At 43.4% G+C, this 13,606-nt stretch overlaps 1 protein-coding gene across 1 annotated transcript in view; it reads left to right on the top strand.

Annotated features, from left to right (window-relative positions):
- LOC139420793 (PDZ and LIM domain protein 4-like) overlaps positions 1 to 13,606 on the top strand; it is a 70,165-nt gene that overhangs the window by 33,855 nt on the left and 22,704 nt on the right. Inside the window, exon 3 of the mRNA XM_071171066.1 lies at positions 10,092 to 10,179. Coding sequence (XP_071027167.1) covers positions 10,092 to 10,179 — 88 coding nt within the window. The remainder of the gene's footprint in view (positions 1 to 10,091; positions 10,180 to 13,606) is intronic.

Raw genomic sequence — 13,606 nt, 5'->3', positions numbered from 1 at the left:
AGACTGTTGACATCTAGTGGAAGGCAAATCTACCAGTTATATGCATATCATATCTTCTGGGCCCGAGTAGCAGGCCATTTAATTTGGGCATGCTTTTCATCCAAAATTCCGAATGCTGCCCCCTACCCTAGAGAGGTTAAGGAACTCCAACGTTTCATTGGGTTATCCAACTACTATCGCCGGTTCATTTGGAACTTCAGTTCTACTGCCACTCCCCTCACTAACCTTAGCAGACCCCGGACCCTTCAATGGACTGATACCACCCTGACTGTTTTCAACAACTTGAAACACCTCTTCACCTCAGCTCTTGTCCTTTGCCAACCTGGTCCAACACTTCTTTCACACTGAAGGTGGATGCCTCTGGAGTAGGAGCCATAATCTCTCAGCGGGTGGGAACACCTCAAATCACATCCCTGTGCCTTCTTCTCCAGGAAGTTATCCTCCACTGAGAGGAATTACGATGTGGGGAACAGAACTCCTCGCCATCAAGCTGTTCCTCATGGAGTGGCATCACTGGAGGGCACACAACATCCCTTCCTCATCCTAACAGGATGTACTCTAGAATATATCAGAGGGGCCAAGAGTTTAAACTCCAGACAAGCTCGCTGGGCTCTTCACACGCTTCCATTTTCATGTTACTTACATCCCTGGAAAGAGAAACGTAAAAGCTGATGCGCTCTCCCGCCAGTTTGACCTTCCGACCAGTAACTCAGACCCTACATCCATTCTTCCTTCCTCTTGCATTATGGGACCGGGACAGTGGGAGATTCACTCTGCCATACAAGATGCCATAACCTCAGACCTGGCTTCTCCTGAGACACCAGCTAGGAAGAGCTACGTACCAGCAGCTGTTAGACCCCCAACTGATGCAATGGTGGCACACGTCCTTGGGGTCAGGACTTCCAGGCATTACACGAACCACCGAACTTCTAGCTAGTAACTTCTGGTGGTCCTCACTGGCATTTTGAAGTAAGGGATTACGTACTCCTGTCCAGTCTGCTCCCAAACCAAATCCCTCGTCATCTCCCTTCCGGTAAGCTTCAACCTTTGCCAATCCCTCACAGACCCTGGTCCCACATAGCTGTTGACTTCATCACAGACCTTCCTGAAAAATGTGTCTGGTTCCTCCGATGCACTGAGGTAAAACTACAAAAAATGTAGCAAATTCACTGTCCTGAATACAAAGCGTTATATTTGGGGCCAGCACATCACGGAGACCACTCTTCACATTTTCATGTTATGGGTATGCTTGTCATCAGCAAGGACTATGGAGATTTTTAGGATAAATGTAATAGAGCTAAGCACAGGCAAAATCATAGAGGAAAACCTGGTTGTCTGCTTTCCAGCAGACACTGGGAGATGAATTCACTTTTCAGCTGGACAATAACCTAAAACACAAGGCCAAATATACACTGGCGTTGGTTACCAAGATGACATTAAATGTTCCTAAGTGACCTATTTACCGTTTTGACTTAAATCAGCTGAATCTATGGCAAGACTTGAATGGCTGTCTAGCAATAATCAACTAACTTGACAAAGCTTGAATATTTTATAAATATTGCAAATATTGTACAATCCTGGTATGGAACTCTCTGAAACTTAACCAGAAAGACTCACTGCTGTAATCGCTGCCAAAGATGACTCTGGTGTGAATAATTATGTAAATGAGATTCTTCATTTTCAATAAATTAGCAAAAATGTCAAATATATTTTAACTTTGTCATTATGGGGTATTGTGTGTAGATGGATGTGAAACATATATTTAATCACTTTTGAAATCAGGCTGTAACACAACATTTGGAATAAGGGGGGTATGAATACTTTTTGAAGGCACTGTAGTACTATAAATCCCCCAATTTATGTTAAAAAGTATGCAAGATAAAAAAAAAATAGCTGACACCATTCAAACCAATGATGGTTTTGGAACTTTAAAGACAATTATCTCAAGATAGAACCTTATAGTCAGTCCCAAGCTCTCGCAAGTTTCATGCTTGACAAAAGACCGGCATACAGCCGTCACTGTCTATGAATGTATTTTTTTATTTTTATTTCACCTTTATTTAACTGGCTAGTTGAGAACAAGTTCTCATTTACAACTGCGACCTGGCCAAGATAAAGCAAAGCAGTGTGACACAAACAACAACACAGAGTTACATATGGAATAAATAAACAAACAGTCAATAATACAATAGAGAAAGTCTTTATACAGTGTGTGAAATGAGGAAGGATGAAATGGGTGAGGCAATAAATAGGCCATAGTGGCGAAATTATTACAGTATGGCAAATTAAACACTGGGGTGATAGATGTGCAGAAGATGAGTGTGCAAGTCAAATCAAATCAAATTTTATTTGTCACATACACATGGTTAGCAGATGTTAATGCGAGTGTAGCGAAATGCTTGTGCTTCTAGTTCCGACAATGCAGTAATAACAAGTAATCTAACTAACAATTCCAAAACTACTGTCTTGTACACAGTGTAAGGGGATAAAGAATATGTACATAAGGATATATGAATGAGTGATGGTACAGAGCAGCATAGGCAAGATACAGTAGATGGTATCGAGTACAGTATGTACAAATGAGATGAGTATGTAAACAAAGTGGCATAGTTTAAAGTGGCTAGTGATACATGTATTACATAAGGATACAGTCGATGATATAGAGTACAGTATATACGTATGCATATGAGATGAATAATGTAGGGTAAGTAACATTATATAAGGTAGCATTGTTTAAAGTGGCTAGTGATATATTTACATCATTTCCCATCAATTCCCATTATTAAAGTGGCTGGAGTTGAGTCAGTGTCAGTGTGTTGGCAGCAGCCACTCAGTGTTAGTGGTGGCTGTTTAACAGTCTGATGGCCTTGAGATAGAAGCTGTTTTTCAGTCTCTCGGTCCCAGCTTTGATGCACCTGTACTGACCTCGCCTTCTGGATGATAGCGGGGTGAACAGGCAGTGGCTCGGGTGGTTGATGTCCTTGATGATCTTTATGGCCTTCCTGTGACATCGGGTGGTGTAGGTGTCCTGGAGGGCAGGTAGTTTGCCCCCGGTGATGCGTTGTGCAGACCTCACTACCCTCTGGAGAGCCTTACGGTTGAGGGCGGTGCAGTTGCCATACCAGGCGGTGATACAGCCCGCCAGGATGCTCTCGATTGTGCATCTGTAGAAGTTTGTGAGTGCTTTTGGTGACAAGCCGAATTTCTTCAGCCTCCTGAGGTTGAAGAGGCGCTGCTGCGCCTTCTTCACGATGCTGTCTGTGTGAGTGGACCAATTCAGTTTGTCTGTGATGTGTATGCCGAGGAACTTAAAACTTGCTACCCTCTCCACTACTGTTCCATCGATGTGGATAGGGGGGTGTTCCCTCTGCTGTTTCCTGAAGTCCACAATCATCTCCTTAGTTTTGTTGACGTTGAGTGTGAGGTTATTTTCCTGACACCACACTCCGAGGGCCCTCACCTCCTCCCTGTAGGCCGTCTCGTCGTTGTTGGTAATCAAGCCTACCACTGTTGTGTCGTCCGCAAACTTGATGATTGAGTTGGAGGCGTGCGTGGCCACGCAGTTGTGGGTGAACAGGGAGTACAGGAGAGGGCTCAGAATGCACCCTTGTGGGGCCCCAGTGTTGAGGATCAGCGGGGAGGAGATGTTGTTGCCTACCCTCACCACCTGGGGGCGGCCCGTCAGGAAGTCCAGTACCCAGTTGCACAGGGCGGGGTCGAGACCCAGGGTCTCGAGCTTGATGACGAGCTTGGAGGGTACTATGGTGTTGAATGCCGAGCTGTAGTCGATGAACAGCATTCTCACATAGGTATTCCTCTTGTCCAGATGGGTTAGGGCAGTGTGCAGTGTGGTTGAGATTGCATCGTCTGTGGACCTATTTGGGCGGTAAGCAAATTGGAGTGGGTCTAGGGTGTCAGGTAGGGTGGAGGTGATATGGTCCTTGACTAGTCTCTCAAAGCACTTCATGATGACGGATGTGAGTGCTACGGGGCGGTAGTCGTTTAGCTCAGTTACCTTAGCTTTCTTGGGAACAGGAACAATGGTGGCCCTCTTGAAGCATGTGGGAACAGCAGACTGGTATAGGGATTGATTGAATATGTCCATAAACACACCGGCCAGCTGGTCTGCGCATGCTCTGAGGGCGCGGCTGGGGATGCCGTCTGGGCCTGCAGCCTTGCGAGGGTTAACACGTTTAAATGTCTTACTCACCTCGGCTGCAGTGAAGGAGAGACCGCATGTTTTCGTTGCAGGCCGTGTCAGTGGCACTGTATTGTCCTCAAAGCGGGCAAAAAAGTTATTTAGTCTGCCTGGGAGCAAGACATCCTGGTCCGTGACTGGGCTGGATTTCTTCCTGTAGTCCGTGATTGACTGTAGACCCTGCCACATGCCTCTTGTGTCTGAGCCGTTGAATTGAGATTCTACTTTGTCTCTGTACTGGCGCTTAGCTTGTTTGATAGCCTTGCGGAGGGAATAGCTGCACTGTTTGTATTCGGTCATGTTACCAGACACCTTGCCCTGATTAAAAGCAGTGGTTCGCGCTTTCAGACAGTGGTTCGCGCTTTCAGTTTCACACGAATGCTGCCATCAATCCACGGTTTCTGGTTAGGGAATGTTTTAATCGTTGCTATGGGAACGACATCTTCAACGCACGTTCTAATGAACTCGCACACCGAATCAGCGTATTCGTCAATGTTGTTATCTGACGCAATACGAAACATCTCCCAGTCCACGTGATGGAAGCAGTCTTGGAGTGTGGAGTCAGCTTGGTTGGACCAGCGTTGGACAGACCTCAGCGTGGGAGCCTCTTGTTTTAGTTTCTGTCTGTAGGCAGGGATCAACAAAATGGAGTCGTGGTCAGCTTTTCCGAAAGGGGGGCGGGGCAGGGCCTTATATGCGTCGCGGAAGTTAGAGTAACAATGATCCAAGGTCTTTCCACCCCTGGTTGCGCAATCGATATGCTGATAAAATTTGAGGAGTCTTGTTTTCAGATTAGCCTTGTTAAAATCCCCAGCTACAATGAATGCAGCCTCCGGATAAATCGTTTCCAGTTTGCAGAGAGTTAAATAAAGTTTGTTCAGAGCCATCGATGTGTCTGCTTGGGGGGGGGATATATACGGCTGTGATTATAATCGAAGAGAATTCTCTTGGTAGATAATGCGGTCTACATTTGATTGTGAGGAATTCTAAATCAGGTGAACAGAAGGATTTGAGTTCCTGTATGTTTCTTTCATCACACCATGTCACGTTGGCCATGAGGCATACGCCCCCGCCCCTCTTCTTACCAGAAAGATGTTTGTTTCTGTCAGCGCGATGCGTGGAGAAACCCGTTGGCTGCACCGCTTCGGATAGAGTCTCTCCAGTGAGCCATGTTTCAGTGAAGCAAAGGACGTTACAGTCTCTGATGTCCCTCTGGAATGCTACCCTTGCTCGGATTTCATCAACCTTGTTGTCAAGAGACTGGACATTGGCAAGAAGAATGCTAGGGAGTGGTGTGCGGTGTGCCCGTCTCCGGAGTCTGACCAGAAGACCGCCTCGTTTCCCTCTCTTTCGGAGTCGTTTTTTTGGGTCGCTGCATAGGATCCACTCCGTTGTCCTGTTTGTAAGGCAGAACACAGGGTCCGCGTCGCGAAAAACATATTCTTGGTCGTACTGATGGTGAGTTGACGCTGATCTTATATTCAGTAGTTCTTCTCGACTGTATGTAATGAAACCTAAGATGACCTGGGGTACTAATGTAAGAAATAACACGTAAAAAAACAAAAAACTGCATAGTTTCCTAGGAACGCGAAGCGAGGCGGCCATCTCTGTCGGCGCCGAAAGTTCTATCTATCTATCTATCTAGTAGCTGTACTGGGGTGTAAAGGAGCTAAATAAATAATATGGTGATGAGGTAGTTGGATGGACTATTTACAGATTGGCTATGTGCAGTGATCTGTGAGCTGCTCTGACAGCTGGTGCTTAAAGCTAGTGAGAGAGATACAGTGGAGCAAAAAAGTATTTAGTCAGCCACCAATTGTGCAATTTCTCCCACTTAAAAAGATGAGAGGCCTGTAATTTTCATCATAGGTACACTTCAACTATGACAGACAAAATTAGGGAAAAAAAATCCAGAAAATCACATTGTAGGATTTATAATGAATTTATTTGCAAATTATGGTTGGAAAATAAGTATTTGGTCAATAACAACAGTTTATCTCAATACTTTGTTAAAACCTCTTAAGTCTACCCCTTCCTTTTTCGAACATTCTGTTAAAAATCGCGCAACTTTTCAGCGTCCTGCTACTCATGCCAGGAATATAGTATATGCATATGATTAGTATGTGTGGATAGAAAACACTCTGAAGTTTCTAAAACTGGTTAAATCACGTCTGTGACTATAACAGATTGTGTGTTTCATTGAAAAACGCAAGAAAAACTGCTCTCTGAAAGCTAAAAATAATTTCCATAAGTCACTTTCATGGGTTGTTAAAAGGGGACAAAATTTAATATCGACCTGCATGCAATTCATACAAATTCCACACGATGTCGCCATTGTCGTCATTTTCAATGGAATTTTTTGTTGGAAAATCCAACTATCTGGATTCCGTTTCTTCCGGTCTCCACCAGGATGTTTTCAATGTGGACATTGGCAGCCATTGATTTGCAGACGAGGAGCTATTGAATATACATCGCCCTGTAATAATTTTGATAGATTATAAACGTTTACTAATACCTAAAGTTGGATTACAAAAGGATTTCGAAGTGTTTTGTGAAAGTTTATCGTCGACTTTTTTAATTTAAAAAAATGACGCAGCGTTTAAAAACGATGTTTTTTTCTGAATGACACAGCTTCCATAGAAAGCTATTTTGGGTATATATGGACCAGTTTAAACGAAAAAAAGACCCAATAGTGATGTTTATGGGGCATATAGGAGTGCCAAGAAAGAAGCTTGTCAAAGGTAATGAATGTTTTATATTTTATTTCTGCGTTTTGTGCAGCGCCGGATAAGCAAAGTCTTTGTTTACGTCGCATTCAGGCATTTTGAGGTGTTGCATGCTATCAGATAATAGCTTCTCATGCTTTCGCCGAAAAGCATTTTAAAAATCTGACTTGTTGGCTAGGTTCACAACGAGTGTAGCTTTAATTCAATACCCTGCTTGTGAATTTTGATCAAGGTTTGAGTTTTAACGAGTACATTTAGCATTTAGCGTAGCGCATTTGCATTTCCAGGTGCCTAGTTGAGACATCTGCGTCTCAAGTAGGATCAAGAAGTTAAATACCTTTTGTCGGCAATGACTGAGGTCAAACGTTTTCTGTAAGTCTTCACAAGGTTTTCACACACTGTTGCTGGTATTTAAAGGGATATCAACCAGATTCCTTTTCCTATGGCTTCCCCATGGTGTGAATAGTCTTTAGACATAGTTTCAGGCTTTTATTTTGAAAAATGAGAGATCACATCGCGTCATTGTATGGCTGGGTGCCAGCAGCGTTTTGCATGCGCAACAGCTTGGAGCAGACTCTCTCTCTCTCCTATTGAAGAAGCTACAGTCCCAGTTGAAATATTGTCGATTATATATTGTAAAAACAACTTTGATTGATTATAAAAAATGTTTGACATGTTTCTACGACCTTTACGGATATTATTTGGAATTTCCGTCTGCCCGGTCGTGACCGCTCGAACCTGTGCACTTCTGAACATAACGCGCCAACCAAATGGAGGTATTTTGGCTATAAAAATAATCTTTATGGAACAAAAGGAACATTTATTGTGTAACTGGGAGTCTCGTGAGTGCAAACATCTGAAGATCATCAAAGGGAAGCGATTCATTTGATTACTTTTCTGACTTTCGTGACCAATCTACTTGGCTGCTAGCTGTTTGTAATGTTTTGTCTACTGAGAGAGATGTCCTTACATAAACTCTTGGTATGCTTTTGCCAAAAAGCTTTTTTGAAATCTGACACTCCAGGTGGATTAACAACAAGCTAAGCTGTGTTTTGCTATATTGCACTTGTGATTTCATGAAAATTAAATATTTTTAGTAATTTAATTTGAATTTGGCTGAATTGAATTTCAGCAGAATTGACGAAAATGATCCCGCTAACTGGATGGGTGCATCAAGAAGTTAATGTGAGTCTGGAAGGAGAGTTTACAGTCTAACCAGACACCTAGATATTTGTAGTTATGTCGACATATTCTAAGTCAGAACCGTCCAGAGGAGTGATGCTGGACGGGTGGGTAGGTGTGGGTAGCGATCGGTTGAGGAGCATGCATTTAGTTTTGCTTGCATTTAAGAGCAGTTGGAGGCCATGGAAGGAGAGTTGTAGGGCATTGAAGCTCGTCTGGAGGTTAGTTTAACATTGTCCAAAGAAGGGCCAGAAGTATACAGAATGGTGTCGTCTGCGTAGAGGTGGATCAGAGACTCACCAGCAGCAAGAGCAACATCATTGATGTATACAGAGAAAAGAGTCGGCCCGAGGATTGAACCCTGTGGCACCCCCATAGACTGCCAGAGGTCTGAACAACAGGCCCTCTGATTTGACACACTGAACTCTGTCAGAGAAGTAGTTGGTGAACCAGGCGAGGCAGTCATTTGAGGAACCAAGGCTTTTGAGTCTGCCAATAAGAATGTGATGATTGACAGAGTCGAAAGCCTTGGCCAAGTCGATGAATACAGCTGCACAGTATTGTCTTTTATCGATGGCGGTTATCATATCGTTTAGGACCTTGAGCGTGGCTGAGGTGCACCCATGACCAGCTCGGAAGCCAGATTGAATAGCAGAGAAGGTACGGTGGGATTCGAAATGGTCAGTGATCTGTTTGTTAACTTGGCATTCGAAGACCTTAGAATGGCAGGGCAGGATAGATATAGGTCTGTAGCAGTTTGGGTCTAGAGTGTCTCCCCCTTTGAAGAGGGGGATGACCGCGGCAGCTTTCCAATCTTTGGGGATCTCAGACGAAACGAAAGAGAGGTTGAGCATGCTAGTAATAGGGGTTGCAACAATTTCTGCGGTTAATTTTAGAAAGAGAGGGTCCAGATTGTGGCCTGGCTGATTTGTAGGGGTCCAGATTTTTCAGCACTTTCAGAACATCCGCTATCTGGATTTGGGTGAAGGAGCAAAGGGGAGGCTTGGGCAAGTTGCAGTGAGGGGTGCAGGGCGGTTGACCAGGGTAGGGGTAGCCAGGTGGAAAGCATGGCCAGCCGTAGAAAAATTATTATCGAAATTCTCAATTATCGCAGATTTATCGGTGGTGACAGTGTTTCCTAGCCTAGAGGTGTTCTTATTCTCCATGGACTTTAGTGTCCCAGAACTTTCTGGAGTTAGTGCTACAGGATGCACATTTTGAAAAGGGTAGCCTTTGCTATCCTAACTGCCTGTGTATATTGGTTCCTATCTTCCCTGAAAAGATGCATATCGCAGGGGCCATTCGATGCTAATGCAGTACGCCACAGGATATTTTGCAAGGCAAAGATTGGTGTGCACAGATAATATTTTAGACTGTCTAGGCTTGGTTCAGTCCTAAAGTATGTAATCACAGACTGTTATATTGAGTGGTACTGAAGTGAATAAAAATTTAATCATGAGAAATTTTTGCCAAGGGTCGTGAGTTCATGCCATAGTTTTCCTGTTGATGTGCAGCAGAGATGACTTTATCACTAAAGTGTATTGGAATGTGGTCACACTCAGCTGCCAGTGTTACGCCTGCTAAACAAAAACACATGCTGAGAAGAAACCTGACCCTTGATACTGTGTAAAATGAAGAAGTGAAGCTTATTTTGGAGCACAGTCAAATATTTCATCCCCGGATCATATCCCGGTAATATTTAGCAGTGGTTAGTGATATTTAATACGAAAGTTCAAGTCATCATCTTTTTTCGCTTACTTAACTGCATTATGGTGTATGTGTCATGAGTTTAGTCCATTTTCATTCCACTCTAGCATAATCATATCCAGTAATAACAGAATTTAATAGCATCTTCTTAGTGACTGCTGTGATCACAAGTTGATAGGAGCAGATATGACGGCTTTAGAAGCCCCTTTAGTATTTTATAGATACAGAGTCCTTGTTTATCTAACCCTAGCCTCTCTTTCCTGGGTATTGTCTTTCAGGTCAGGAGACAAAGTCTGGTCTCCAAATGTTATTGAAGATGGCAAGACAAGTCCATACATGGCCACATTGGAGTCTGAGTCACCACAGGTATGAGCTGCACTTGTTTACATGCAAATAAGAGCCATAGATACGATTATATACACTGAACCAAAATATAAATGTAACAATTTCAAAGATTTTACTGAGTACAGTTCACATAGGGAATTCATTAGGTCCTAATCTATGGATTTCACATGACTGGGAATACAGATATTGATCTGTTGTTCATAGATACCTTAAAAAAAGGTAGATGGATGGATCACAAGTCAGTATCTGGTGTTACCACTATTTGCCTCGTAGCGCGACACATCTCCTTCGCATAGAGTTGATCAGGCTGTTGAATGCAGGTGAAGAAGCCAGATGTGGAGTTCCTGGGCTAGCGTGGTTACACGTGGTCTGCGGTGTGAGGCCGGTTGGACCTGCTGCTAAATTCTCTAAAATGATAATGTAGACGGTTTATGGTAGATAAATTAACATGACATTTTCTGGCAACAGCTCTGGTGGACATTCCTGCAGTCAGCATGCCAATTGTACGCTCCCTCAAAACTTAAGACATCTATGGCAGCGTGTTGTGTGACAAAACTGCACATTTTAGAGTGGCCTTTTCTTTTTCCTAGCACAAGGTGCACCTGTGTAATGATGCTGTTTAATCAGCTTCTTGATATGCCACACCTCTAAGGTGGATGGATTATCTTGGGAAAGGACAAATGCTCATTAACAGGTATGTAAACACATTTTTGCATGAAACTTGTTTTTTTGCACATGCAACATTTCTGGAACTTATATTTCAGCTCATAAAACATGTGACCAACACTTTACATGTTGTGTTTATATTTTTGTTCAGTGTAGATTATCTTCTGATATACTGCTGCCTCGATGGTTCCCAAAATAAATTATCCAGAAGTCGAGGCGTGCCCGGTGAACTTTGCAGCGTTTTCCGATACTGAACAGAGGGTGAAGCAAAGTGTAACCAAAACAAGCAGACAATGAGCGTATTGTGGCTGGGACTTCTGAGAAGTGACCATTCATCTCTTATTGTTGCCGTTGGTTGTCATGTTGGGGCGCTTTCCCATGTCCCAGTCTCTTCAGTGTAGCGATCCCTGTAAACTGGGCTGACTGGGTCACACAGAGGCCTGAAATTATTCCATCACTTCATCAATTGAATGTTGACGCGATACACAGCAGACAGATGTATTGAGATCCGCTTCAGTAGGCAGGCTGGTGGACATGTTGAATGAAAGAGCTATACGAATGGTGGAAGGTTCAATACAGAACAAGTTAACTCTATCCCTGAGGTGAATATGGTGAATGTTTTTTTTTCCATGTAGCTGCGCCTAAGTTTACATCGTCTTTTTTTTGTCTTCAGAAAGCAGCATAGACATTTTATTGCTTTAACACGCGTGACATCTATTAAGTCAAAGCCACTGATCCTTATCCTAAATATTCCTAATGTTCTTGGGTTACATGGTTGATATACTGCTCTTGTAAGCGTGGTAGTCATAACATATACATCTTCCTAGTGATAAAGAGGTAAAGAGGTGAAGGACCAACCCATTACAGCCTTCAGGCAATCCAGTGAGACAGGCAGATTCCCTGAGAGGGGTCCTGGGGATTGGGAACGTTGTATTTCACCGTCTCGACACAAGCTGAAGTCTGAGCGAAGGGGGAACTATCAACTCAAACTCTGTATATAAACGGAGACAGGCATGCTAGCAGTGCCTTCTGTGTGCGTATAATCGGAGAATGCTGCTCTACCTCCTGGATAAGTTACAGAGGGAGGTTTGGAAACCTTGTATCCACTCTCTGCTCTCTACTGAAAGACTGGCTACTTTTTAATAGACTTAAAGTTGAGAGCTAGAAACGGCAGAGTGAGTAAGTATCATTAGCTGCATTTGCTTAATTTGCTTTTGGTGGAGGCGTGTAAACATGAAAGGGAAACAGTTGGTTGGTCGGTCCCTTGAGTTAGGCTAAATGAGGACCTGAAATGGTCTCACCACACCAAGACCGTGGTGACGAAGGCGCAACAGCGCCTATACAACCTCAGGCGGCGGATGAAATTCGGCATTGCCCCTAAAGAGCCTCGCAAATTTCTACAGATGCACAATTGAGAGCATACTGTTGGGCTGCATCCCCACCTGGTACGACAACTGCACCAACCTCAACTGCATGGCTATCCAGAGAATGGTGCGGCCAACGCAGCTCCGGGGGCCCGCTGCCTGCCCTCCAGCACTCATGTCAAAGGAAGGGCAAGAAGATCATTAAGGACCTCAGCCACGAACTGTTCACTCAGCTACCGTCTGGCAGACGGAGACAATGCAGGTGCATCAGAGCTAAGACAGCGAGACTAAGAAACAGCTTCTATCTCCAGGCCATCAAACTGTTAAACAGCCATCACTTGGTGATGCACACTCATTCACACAAAACACACACACACAAACTAGCACACACACACCTCATACTCACAAACACATGCACATACACTCACACACATCACTCGCACAGTCACACACAGTCACCGCTGCTGTCCCGTATTGTAGAGACATTAAACCACTGGACACTTCCCGTTTCACACTCTGTGTTTATATACTGTATTGTCTAAATGGCTCAAATATATCTACTATTAATCTGGTGTATATACGTAGATTACATTTGGATTACTGTTACAGTGCTATTTGGAGTTTTAATTGGGGTCGTTACGACACTATTTATTTATTTGGATTATTTGTGTACTTGTTTCACATTTTACCGCATTTAGGAGCTAGTAACATAAGCATTTCACTGCACCTGCTATAACATTTGCTAAACTGTGTACCCAACCAATAAACATTGATTTGATTTTGATTCGATTTTGAAATAAATATGGGAGTTCTAGCTAGCAGGAAGTGACACAAGGAAGTGGTGAGATGTTTCCTTGAACACGGGGAACGTGGGAGATTCTCATACAGTTGAATGATACATTTTTGGATCTAAACCTGAACAGTTATGAAACTAAAGCTATTTGTGGCGTCCTCGTACTGGAAAGAGGTGAAAAACAGGAGGAAGATATTGATTGTTTCCATGAACTTATCTTACTCATCAACAGACCAGAATATTGTAAGATTACCAGAGAGGATAATGACTAATTTTGAAATTATTATTAGAATAAATAAGGGAAAATAGGCCTGTGGTCTATATATAGTATGTTAACGTAGGTCTACAGGTGGCTACAGCTAGCCACTGTATGCTATTCTGCATATTTCCTCAGGCTGAATAAAATCTCCATTGTGTCTTTAGCAGGGGCCTTGGAAAGTATGGCGCTTTAGAATGCCGGAAATGCTGGAACTCACGTCACTAAGGTTCCATTCTCAAGCCGCACTGCCAAGCTGGCAAGAGGGAGAGGATTATCCTTCCTGGAATTTATGAGAGCTGACAGCGAGGGTCCACACATGACTTAAGACTGTCATTTTTTTTTCTTGGAATTAGTTTCACTTCATAG

Source organism: Oncorhynchus clarkii, chromosome 12 (assembly GCF_045791955.1).
Source record: "Oncorhynchus clarkii lewisi isolate Uvic-CL-2024 chromosome 12, UVic_Ocla_1.0, whole genome shotgun sequence".
Classification (NCBI taxonomy): Eukaryota; Metazoa; Chordata; class Actinopteri; order Salmoniformes; family Salmonidae; genus Oncorhynchus; species Oncorhynchus clarkii.
Note: the sequence above shows the minus strand (reverse complement) of the source record. Positions and strands in the feature narration are given on the sequence as shown.